The 12,996-nt window shown below is 30.7% G+C and overlaps 1 protein-coding gene across 6 annotated transcripts; it reads left to right on the plus strand.

Annotated features, from left to right (window-relative positions):
- The first annotated feature begins 808 nt into the window (after window positions 1-808).
- On the plus strand, window positions 809-12,756 carry Kar (monocarboxylate transporter 10-like protein kar). Of its 6 annotated transcripts, none has more exons than XM_070294412.1 (9): window positions 809-1,120; window positions 7,313-7,861; window positions 9,868-10,019; window positions 10,117-10,390; window positions 10,673-10,805; window positions 11,192-11,357; window positions 11,455-11,701; window positions 11,821-11,967; window positions 12,327-12,756. In XM_070294412.1, exons 2-9 carry the CDS (start codon window positions 7,366-7,368, stop codon window positions 12,614-12,616), a joined length of 1,905 nt encoding a protein of 634 aa, XP_070150513.1. In that variant the 5' UTR covers window positions 809-1,120; window positions 7,313-7,365; the 3' UTR covers window positions 12,617-12,756. The 6 variants fall into 6 exon arrangements, with proteins under 6 accessions (XP_070150513.1, XP_070150511.1, XP_070150514.1 ...); XM_070294410.1 differs by having other exon boundaries at window positions 809-1,048; window positions 7,306-7,861; XM_070294413.1 differs by having other exon boundaries at window positions 809-1,048.
- Window positions 12,757-12,996: the final 240 nt, after the last annotated feature.

The raw sequence follows: 12,996 nt of genomic DNA on the forward strand, positions 1-12,996 counted from the left end.
CCGATGTAGAAGATTTTGCGAATTAGCATCAGATGCCATAACTGACGACAAAGGATCTTAGCATCAAGTGTGATGGTGGCGAAGCAAGAACTGGCAAAAACCGTAAGAAATAATCATAGGAATAAATCATGGAAAATCTATGGAATATAGCCGAGAAGATAGCAAGTATTCTTTTAAAAATAAAAATAAATAATTTTCATAAATTTTATAGACTAGATTTTTTTACGCTTATATCGCGCACATATATATATATATATATATATATATATATATAAGTGTAAGCGACAATTCCCCCACGTGTTCGACACATGTTTGTAAATATTTTTATAGGATTGTTCAAATTCTTTCTCTCATATACATATATTTTACAATTTTTTTTTATATTGATTTAGATTTTTAGATCAAAGTCGGATTGAAAGATCTTGGATAATTTCGATAAGAAATAATCTCCTCATTCAAATGGTGTGTATGTGTGTTTATATATTGTATATTTCCATATATATATATATTAGGATTAAATGCAAAAAGTGTGAAATTAAATATATAAATTTGTATTCTATTTTTTAATTTGCACATAAACTTTCCGAAATTGTCATAAGTATTACAATATTACTTCATGTTAAATATCTAAACTATCGTTTTATATATTTATTTGATAAAAGAGGTATATTTTTACTTTCCGATCAGCTGATACTCTTTAATCAATGACCATCAATGAAGACGAATTATTTCCTTGCCTTCGGTGTGTTTCGCATCTATGACGTTTACATTGTTCATGCGAGATGTTACGTAACGTGCTCCGAGCGTGTTCCCTAATGTTAAGAATTTAATAGAGAATAAAATATAGCGAGCCCGTATAACGATAAAACAGCATTTTTTTTCTCACATATAGCTAGCGCATGTCACTTGGCCGATTATGTTATCATCGTCTCTGAGTTCTCTCCACGTCGATAATACGTCACAGTTGTTGGCTTAAACATAACCGAAGCTTCTCGTGGCAGTGAAAACGTTCGAGTAATATGGAAATTAACCATATACGTTCCTCGTGGTACGTGACAATTGAATACACCATCGCATCGCATGGTTTATAATCTTAATCGTTTCTTTGCAAAGTCAGTAGGTCAGTCAGTCAAATATTATAATTATGGGTCATGTTCAGTTAGGTATGATGAAAGGCGTTTAAGTTTGATCGAAATCTTCGACCGAATTTGTTTGTTTCCTTCTGAATTGCTGACATCTGTAGAAAAGCTTTGCAAAATATTATATCTTTATAACTACTGCTTAAAATTGTGCAAACATATGTCATATGTGCAAAGTTTCTCTGTGTATTGATTATTAAATTCACTTTTCTAGTGAATTCTTTTCTATATATACGATAAATGAAATATTATTAGATTTGTGCATACATATATACACACACACACACACATAATAAACGATTTATTGTTTAAAATTCTGTTAAATGTGTGAGATCGTTGACGTGACATTTAAAAAGGGAGGAACGCTTCTCTAAATGAACAAGTGGATATTTCGATTAATAAAAATTATTGCAATAATTTATTTTATTAATTATTGGAATAAAATTATTAATTATTTCCAATAATTATATTAATTATTGGAAAATTATATTATTGTGTATATTAGTAATAATGTGTGTGCCTTTTTATTTTCTCTTTAATTTTATTCGACAGATGTGACAAACTTTTTATACCAACAATTAATTATAAAATCTCGATCTAGAATGCATTTCTTGAATCTTACAATTAGAGCAATATATGTATATAGATAAACAAATAGAGGATTTTTATAAGATTTAATATATAAATCTTCCATATATTTCTTGCATTAACATTAAAGATTCATATGTGTTGATCTTTTATGTTAATCTTATTATATTATTTGCATTTTCAATGCAAATTTTGAAAATTTACAGGATATGCAATATAGTTAATATAGTGCTAATATAACACCGTCTTTCCTTTCTTCTATTTTTCTGTGTATAGAGAAAAAATATTCGAGAAGTATTTGACAAGAAAATACTGGAAAATAATATTAAAAATATTTATCGGTTTTTAACAATATTGCGAGTTTATATTAAATATCTTGAAATGATGGAATGATAAATGGTATGTATTATTTTTACTATCGTTACTACACACATATAGACATTTCGCATCATTTTAAATACGCAGATAATGATCTTTTTAAAATGTATTTATGATATATGCTTATACAGATTCTCTGATGATAATTTCAATACTTTTAATAGCAATACTTCAATAATATCAATATTTTTGTACATAATTTTCTTCTTTTAGATCTTATTTTTGAAATTATATTAAGAAATGATAATTTTTATCAACGCCCTGTATGTCAATTTATTACATAATTTGAATCTCATTTGCAATTACATAGTAACAACTGATAATTTTTATCAACAGACCAATATTTCAAGAATAAAAAATTAAAGTGCGACTTCTTTATATTTGTCTTTTTTGGCGAATTTTTTAGGGACTTTTTTTGTATGAGTTTTCTTTGCGTCTCATTTGTCTTGCAATATATTCTCTTATTACGTAGAAATATTCTCTCCCGTCACGGGGGATCATTAAAAAATTAATAAATTCGATCGGATTTTCAATTTTTGAATAAAATCGGTATACATAGTTATCAGAATTATTCGAGATTTCTTGTCACGTGGCTACCATGTGTTCCGTTATTTTTCTTTTATACATCTTTACCGGCATTCTGTTTTCTATATTTTCTGCTACCGGGGAAATGCGTAGAGCGGAAATACTACATTGCATTCGTCCCACGAGTCGAATTCACGCATATTTCACATGTCGCCGACCGCTGCGTGTCTATTCATGCCTCAGCCTCATGCCGGGTTATCGGTGTCGCCTCCTTCCTCCATCCCCTTCAGCCCCGCCCCTTCTTCCATCGCATTCTATTTCTCTGTCGCTCCCTCTTTTTCTCGCATTGTTAGTTTCTCTCTTGACGCATTAGATGTTCTCTCGGAACTTTCGGCCTCTTCCCCGACCCCCTGGAACTGACCGAACTTTAGTCGGTTCGTCGGTCGTCTTCTTATTGTTAGTTTAAGTCAGACGGCGCGAGCGGTCGGTCGGTCCTCGAGGGCGTTTAGTCGGGCGCTTTGCGTTTTCTTTTCCTTTTCTCCTTTCGTCTTCCTCTACCTCTCTTTCTCCTTTTCTTCCTCTCGCTGTAACCGACGCCGTCTCCTCTTCGGAGCTGACGCGATTCCGTTGAAAGTTGCGATTTTCGTCCGATATATATATATATATATATATATATGATGCACCCGCTGCCACGCTCGAGGATTGTCTGAACCGGGTAATCTCAAATCAGCCATTATTCCATTATTCGCATAATACCACGTGCTCACACCCAGCAGTATGACCCTCTTAATTGGAATTTAAAATTTAAATTTAAATTTCAATATCGCCAAGAGTTATCGCATTTAAAATAAATGTAACTTGATTGATTAGTTATTAAATATATTTAAAAATGATATGCTATTTTTAACAATTTTTTTAAGATATATTGCGGAAAGATAAAATTTTTATATAAAAAAAAAGAACTTAAAGATTCTTATACAAAAATTATTATGTACATTGGAATAAACGAGGAGAGGATGTTAATTTTTATCAGAAGAGATATCCGGAAAATTTCTGAAAGCAATTCTCTCTGAGAAACATTTTTCGATTGATGAGACATCGCGATCCATGCGGGATCTGCTATTAATGTATTGTTACTGAAAATGTAATTCAGCTCGACAGTAAAGTTCGAATCTCTGAACTTTAGAACTCGATATCTGTTCGAGAATTGGCATCACGCCAAATCGAAAAAAACACGGACTTTTGTATATAAGTGTTTGTTGGACATTGTAATTTTGATGAATGAATCGATCGAAGCCCATCTAGTTTATCTTTGCATATATTCTATGATAAAATCAATAGATATTCGATATTAAGATAACTCGGTGCTTCTTTTTTATCGTGAGATAATAAAAAGAATCTGTTTGTGGAACAGAAATCACTTTGTGTCTCACAGAAAAAAATTTCATATTTTAAAATTATTATCTCGATACTCTTTTAAATATAATTCAAATAGTATAAGATAATTATAATATATAATATGCAAAATATAAAAGCTTAATTATATTAAAAATCTACGGTATGTGAAAACTTTGTACGGAATGTTTCATGAAGTTTCGTGAGGTCTCCGATTCTAAGAATTTATTTCGCTAATCAAGCGTAATTTTGCTCGGACACAAGGTCAAAAAAATTTTCAGGTGGTCATATACGAATATCTTCATGCACGTCGGCGTTTGTGTTTGATGATTATTTGACTACATAACGTTCGTCTTTTATACCGGCTGATGCAATAGATATAATAAGTGTCTGGATATATATCTTAAATAGATATAGATATAGATATCTTATATTATATATATATATCAAAAATTGTCATTATCTCTAAAAACATCTTTATATGTATTAAACGATAATTTGGCATATTGCCATTTACTTGACATATATCCTCACGATTCCAATATATCAGCTAATGCAGTATTTAATAAATCATATAAAAAAATTATTAAATTATATTATCGCTTGCGAAAAATTAATTCTCAGACAATCTTAAAAGATCGATCTCTTATCTCTCAACTATTTTCATAAGTTCTGTTAAATTTCGCTCTCTCTTATAATAATATTTTATTACACGTAAAAAATATATTGTCTTGTACAAAATATATACATATATAAAAGCACTACGATCAAATTTTTGCAAAAGCTGAATAAATAAGATAAAATATTTTACTCCATAAATAATCGCTTTACTCTTTTGTCAAAATACCTCTTGTCTTCTCTTTTATCACATTCAATAAAGCTTAAACGTATGTGACATGTTTTTAAAATCTACATATTGATAATGTTAATTTAACATTAATTTTCTAATAACTACTCAAATTTTCGAATTTATTTGTAAATGTGCTTTATTACTTATTATTGTTTTTTTTTTTTCGTTACGTTTTTTACTTGCATCTACGGAGACGAAAAAAGAAAAAAAATTATTTGTTTGTATCTCAGCTTTAATTTTTTTTTTAGTCCATAAAAGAAAACGTCATGAAAGATTGTTTGATGATCGATACAATATATCGAAAGATTATTAAATTGTTGAAGACTATTAAACGTTTAACTCGAGGAGATATAAAGTCGTGTCAAGCTGAAAATAATGTGAAAATAATGCGAATCATGATAAGTAATATACAAAATATTACGCGAAACTTTGAAATCGTGATTATGAACGTCTAACAAAATTTCCATATTCTCATTATCAGCAAGAATTATGAATAATGTTTGTTATTCCATTTTAAAAAACTATTGCGGTTAAAATGTGGTAACAAAGTTAAAATACTTGAGAAGAATTATTCTGGAAAACATTTACGCGTACATATCAACAATGATAAGATAAAATCCACAATTAAATTCATATGACGATTAACTTGTGTTAAATATAAATTGTGTTAAATATAAATCTAATGTCTTCCATCTGTTATCTTCAAAAATTAACTTGTTTATACATAATAATATTAAACATTATTTTAAATAGTAATTTAATTCTCATAATTTTGATAAATAAATAAACAATTAAAAAATGTCAATTGCTAATTATATTATATTATTTGTTAACTGAACATTTAATTATTATTATAATATAAGATAGCTAATATTAGCTTGATAATTATTTGATTATTCAAGCAATTGACATTTGTTAATATATATTTATATCAATATAATTTTATTTTCCATTATTAGTTCAACCGTAAAATATGTTTATATAAAAAATAGGTATATTAATATTTATTGCGATAAGAATAAATTATTTGATTCAGCTTTTGTATCGTTTTATATGTTCTAAACTTTTGCTTCTGAGTTACGTAGATGCTGAAATAATCGAATCAAGAAATAGCCGCGCCTGGATTTTTTTCAGGGTAAAACGGTTTTATAAATTTTTTTGTAGGGATCATATGTTGACGTAGCCATGACATAATCATTTCAAAGTAAAGAAGAAAATATTATGTAAAGCAAAATTAATATGACTTCACATCAATAATTGTATTCTACTTTACATATATTATTCAAGATTGCGATCTTGATATGCTATGAAATTACCTTAACAGCACATATGTTCGAGAGATGTCCAGAAGACATCCAGAGGATATCCTGAATGTCTCGAATATGTGTTATCAAGATAATGTTGCTATAAATCTTATTAACTGTTGCCTGTTTCTGTTTTTGTAGTTGAATTTCAGTAAACAATAGGCATATTATTATTGTCAAACTCAAGAATATCTGCAAACGAAACAGAATTTGCGCTTGATGATAAACGATACAAAAAAAAAAAAAATACTTTTTTTAGTTTTATCTTATATTATTGGTTTAATTATTTCATTGCAAATTATCGATTAAACCTATCCAATCGGTCTAATCCCGTTATTAAGATCCGATAATTAAGAATAGAATAAATAAGATATTTTCAGTCTAACTCGATGCGAGACACTACCGGTAGTCTCTTGATACCGATGTGCTAGATCGGTAGAATATAGTTAGTTAAATGGTTAAGCTGCAGTCTTTGGAGCTGCATTCTCCAGTTTCAAAGACTCATCAAGCCTTACATTGCAGACTTTTGTGTAACGGCATGGTGGGGCAAATATAGCATTGCATCTTTCATATGCGACGTATACTTATATTCATGCTGGATAGAAAAGTTGGAATATTTTTTTGCTCTTTTCAATGAAATTACTTTTATATTTTGGCATTATATTTTAAAAAGTGCTGCAACTTCTTTTCACCGTGAGATATAATAATAATTTTCAAGACTATCGGCACGCCAATATATATTCATCAATTATTCATTATTCAGAATTATTACATTTCTTTTTGTTCGCCTAAAGTGTTGTGAATTCTTAGATTAAGTTCTTAAAGAATTAAGCTTTAATCCCAAAGACACATATATAAATTATTCTCAATGAAACAACAATTTCAATAAGTTCAAAGAATTCTAAGATATTAAATGTGTATTAATTGTATAAATATTCTAAAATCAAAAGTATGTAAGAGGAGATGAGATAAAATCTTGTATCGATTTAGCGCGAGCCAGATAACTTATTAACTATACTATATAATAGACATCTAGTAGACAATTAGTTATTACGTAAGCGATATAATGTTAAAAAAAATGGAATCGTAATCTGACGATCTTTTTTAGTAATATCCTTATCGAAAGTTCACAGATATCTTCTGAAGGACAGGGCTCAATAATCCACGTAGATAATTATCGATAACAATGACAATCGATGAGGGAGCCGATCACGCCGGCGACATCGGTGACTTTGCTCCAGAAAATAATGCCGCCGCATCAATCCCAACGATCGATCGTACAGCTGCGAATGATCCGATCGTCCCGGCGAGCCATGTGCAACCTCGTCAGACCGACCCCGACAGTTCCGATTGGAGTGAGGGCAACCCTCTACTGGCCGAAAGCGCGGTATTGATGATCGATGCGTCGATCGGGAAGTCAAGAAGAGTTCGCAAAGCGGAGGAAGACACGATGAATGTCGGGAACGCGATACGAAAAGAGCCAGACGAGAATCTTGTGAACGAGCCGACAAGGATGATCGTCGGACCGCCCGATGGCGGCCTGAGGGCCTGGATGATTATGGTCAGCAGCTTCACGATCAACGGCGTACTCTTCAGCATCATCAACACGTATTCCCTCATTTATCCGGAACTGCAGAAACGACTCATGGAGGCCGGTGAGACTGAAGTATCTTCCAAAGCAGGTACGAGACACTCAGTCAAGCAAATACGATACTCAGAAAAAAACAAAACATAATATAAATATATTAAAATATTTATATGATAATATGTTCTGCTTTTGTACAAAAAGTTTTTATTATTTTATCGAAAAATTATTTTTCAAACTATAAAAAGGTTATATAAACACATACATATACATTGTTTACTTTGCTTCGTTATATTTGCAATCGTGTACAGATTATGCTCAATTATTTATCGATCTCAAATCAAAGTGTTTATTCAATGATAAGGTACGAAAGTGCTTAGCTCGAATAAAGATCCGACTTGCCGTGATTTGATTTGGTTAATAACAAATTCGAATAATTATGAGAGTATTTATTACATTCCTTAACAACACACATGTCAAAAATACGTCCAAAAGACATACGTAATATATATTGTTAGGATTGTGTCATATCTAGCGTGTGTTATAATTTTGATGATGACATTTTATTTTGAGCATTTATAATAAAAGTTAATATAAATAAAGCTTGAATGATATAAATAAAATAGTATAAAAAAAAATCGATTAGAATTGGTTGATTTTTAGTGTTAATTTGGGTATTGATTCTTGAATTATTATAAGTAATTAATAATATGTTGGATAAAAATTTTTTGCTATTCTATAATAGTCAGAGTGGCATATTTTAAGAATGTAATAGCTTTTTAAAATCGCAACAACTATACGCAGAATTTCATAATAAAAAAAAACTGCATGCAGTTTCCTGCATGGATGAATAATGTACATGTTTCAAAATTTAAAAAATAATTCTAATTATATATATATATATATATATATATATATATATATATATATATAGTAAAATCAAATTAAATTAATTTGAAGAAAATGGCAATCAGAGCCAGGCGCGGTAGTTGGAGTGTAAACAGTTTTTTATTATGTAAATAACATAGGTTTACGGTCATATAGGTTTAGTCGGTTACTAACATGAACATTACTAACATGAAGATAAAAGCATTGTCGCAGAAAATTAAAAAATAAATAGTCGCAAAAGGAATAAGAATAAATAATATAAATTAAGATAAAGACCAATAAAAAAAAAATCTCTCACATCATTGAGGTATTGTAGAAGTTCACGCCATATATATAGTAGTTTGTGTGTGTATATATATATATATATATATATATATATGTTTACATATACGTATTGATTCGGATATCACGCATTTAATAATTCACGATTTATGTCTTTGTGTGTGTGGCGAGGATTTAATTACATCTCATAATTATATCGCAGTTTTTAAAACCGATTGCATGTGGATACTCGAGGAGATATCACGAGTATATGCGGTTCGATGAACTTCATTATCTGAATTCTTTATGCTTGCAAACCCTTTTTTGTCAATTTCGATAACGCTGTATCGATTACACGAACGACGTCTTTCATTATTATTAATATAGATTATTATATATTAGTTTCTCTTTCTTTTTATTTGATTTCTTTCATGTTTAAATCTATTCAAACTGAGTAACGAAAGGAAGAACCATTCGCTCGATACATAAATTAAAAGCAACTGACGAGATTAATTGTTTATATGGGTAATGCCCTTAAATATGTAGGATCTAAATTGTCCAACAATTAGACACTCATTTATAGTAATAGAGGTTAATTCATACTACTTGCTGATGTACTGCTCAAACAACTTAATCGTTCTCGAAAAAGAAATGTATAATTCATAAAATGCTGACCTAAATACGCGCTATTAATTTGCAACGTACATCCTGTTCGCCGTGATCTTTAATTGACATAATTCTTTACTCATCTATTATTGGAATTTTAATCGAAGAATAAATTATAATTTATGTAAAAATAGAAAAATCGGAGATAAATATCGATAAAAAAATTGTTGAAAGATATATAATAATTTTTTTTTGACTTTTATTATCGAGAAAAAATTATCTCCTGAATTAATCCTAGAAGATTCATTTTTTCTCTGTGTTAACTAATTGGAAACAAAATTGTTTTAGCTTTAGTTGGCTCGTTAACTATCGGAATCACATTCTTCTTATCACCGATCTCCGGTATATTAACGGATATGTTCGGCATCCAAGTAACCACCTTCGTAGGTGGTGCGATCGCGTCTGTTGGCATGCTTCTTTCCTCGCTGTTAACAGATAAGGTAACAGAAAGAAAAATATGTGATTGATTTTTTCTCATGGTGATTTTCGTAATTCGCTCGCAAAAAAGAATATACATTCTACTTTGTGTTTCATCAGGTGGAACTGCTCTATTTAACATACGGTGTTATGTACGGTCTTGGTGCAAGTCTCGCTTACACCCCGAGCCTGGCGATATTGGGTCACTACTTCAAGAAATATCTCGGCTTGGTGAACGGCATCGTCACGGCCGGAAGTTCCGTATTCACGGCGCTCATCCCGTTCCTCATGGAATACCTGTTACGGCGTATAGGTCTGGAAGGGACATTGAGAAGCCTGGCCGCACTCACGGCCATTATCATGGCTTGTGCGATTCTTTTCAAGCCAATATCACGTGAGCTTCCTTCAAAGTTGGCGAATATTTGCATCTTTACTCCTTTATGACGATATATATAAAATGTCATATGAGGATTATCATATAAAATTTGTGAAAATGGCTTCATCTTTTGTTACTTTTAAAATTAAATACGTGCGCAGATTTTATATTATAATTCGAGATTGCATAGTTTTTATTACATATTTAGAAATAGATTAAAAGTTATTTAAAATTTATTAATAACTATAATGTGTGTGTATATAACAAGGATGTAAAGATCAACAAGCATCTTCTTTTCAGCAAATATGCCACAGGAAGATGAGCGTCACAAAACATCGCTACGAAATGGTCTTAAAAAACTCGTGAATGTATCTATTTGGAAGAAAAAACGATATGTCGTATGGGCTGTCTCTATTCCTCTCGCCCTTTTTGGGTGAGTAAATTATTCGCACAAACATTACGCTCAGCCCCGATTATTATTTTACGATAAAAATGAAGTACATTCTAAGTTTATCGCGGTTCATGATACATAAATAACATTTCAACTTGTGAAGATTAAATCCAAATAAATAATTCCAATAAATTACTACAGTCACAAAACAATCGCTGTTCGATTACTTTCGTCTGGAAATTTTTTTGAAGTGATATTTGGAGTGGGCGTCAACTGATTAGTCTTTCTTCTGAATTTTGTCTTTTTATATGAATATTATTTGTTTTTCTATCACATAATTATATTCTATCTTATTTAATTATAGAGAACGATTTTACATATGTGGATCTATTCGTACGGATATTAAAACTATTGATTGTGCTTTGCAGGTATTTCGTCCCGTATGTGCACATAGGAAAATTCGTGTCTATGACCTTCAAGGATGCCGATAGCAAACTACCGGTCATGTGCATCGGTATCACTTCCGGTATTGGCCGTTTAGTTTTCGGCTACATAGCTGACTTGCCGAGAGTGAATAGAATATTATTACAGCAGGTAAACATATAACTGAAGAATATTCTACATTACGTTTTTTCTGTTTCGTAACATTTGACATCTAGATATCAAAAATAAAGAACTCTTGTTTTTTTAGATATCATTTATAAGTATCGGCATTTTCACGATGCTTCTTCCGTCCACTAAGTCCTTCTTCGTTCTTCTGACTATCTCGCTAGGCATGGGATTGTTCGATGGATGCTTTATATCGTTACTTGGCCCGATCGTATTCGATATCTGCGGTCGCAGCGGCGCGGCTCAGGCTATTGGATTTTTGTTAGGAATGTGCTCTATACCTTTAACAGTTGGTCCACCTATCGCGGGACTTCTGTACGATCATACTGGTAACTTCATTCTTAATAATTAGAACAAAAAATTCTTTTTTTTTTTTTTTGAGATTTTGTTATATATTTTTAAAAAATGAATAATTAATAAAATATATTAATTATGTTATAAATGCCAGGTTCCTACGATCTGCCTTTCCTGTTAGCCGGCATTCCTCCGATAGTGGGGGCGTTGGCAATGTTCCTGATATACTTCGTTAAAGACGATGAAAGTTCAGATGATCCATCTCCAGAAAATCCTTCGAGTAAAACGAATTGCCAGAATGGTTGGTAAAACAGGTATTTATATATATCATCAAATCATTTTAATATGCTATATATGTATGACGTATTTTATGCTATAATTGTAATCATCGGAAGAAGGTTTGTCATATTTGTATGATCGTTAGATTACCGTTTTTGATTAGAGAAGATTTTGTTTTAGAATATAATACTTTTCATTATACATTATATCATTATATCATTACATGATATTTTTCTTACAAGATAATATTATCAAGTTTATTTCTTCGTCCAGTCATGTGTACTAATAATTAGTTGAGAATATGTTGCTTTCGCTGTAGGCTTCTTGATATTTAATTTTATATTCTATATTGAATTCCCTTTGCAATTATTAAATTTGTAGGGAAGATGAGGCATAATGGTTCCTCACCGATGTTCGTTGTAGAGCAGAAATGTGAGTCGGCAGTGCAAGATAAATATAGAAAGATGTACAAAATTCTGCAACCGTCTCATCAGCACTATCGTGTCGAGAAACAGGCTGCATTGCAAACATGTTTGGCGTATGATAACTGTAAACATGAGTACGGCGATTATTATATGTATTCCGAGAGTGTACCTTTGCTTCACAAAGAAAAAGACCCACGATGTTCGATAGGTTTTTTCGAACGATCATCGACGCTTCTCACGTTTTGAGTTCGCATCTTGATATCGCAACTTCTTTCGCTGCAAAATTTCATTATCTATCTCTTAAATGAAATTAAACATGCAATTTGTTGAGAGAAATATTTCTTTTTATATCATCATATTTTTTATATAAAATGAGAAACAGAGTATATATATATATATACAACAGTATATATATATATATATATATATATATATGTGTAAACGTTATGTATAATGTATGTATATGTATGAGAAACACATTAATTTTTTACTCGATATATACATAATGATTTATTTTTTATTATAGCGATTAATATTTTAATAATTAATACTAAGCGATATCGAATTTTTTATTAATCTCACTCTCTGAGAGATGTCAATAGTACTCTGCGTTGATACCACTGCTT

This window comes from Polyergus mexicanus, unplaced genomic scaffold (genome assembly GCF_030449975.1).
Source record: "Polyergus mexicanus isolate NDT 795.1 unplaced genomic scaffold, iyPolMexi1.0 SCAF_4, whole genome shotgun sequence".
Lineage (NCBI taxonomy): Eukaryota > Metazoa > Arthropoda > Insecta > Hymenoptera > Formicidae > Polyergus > Polyergus mexicanus.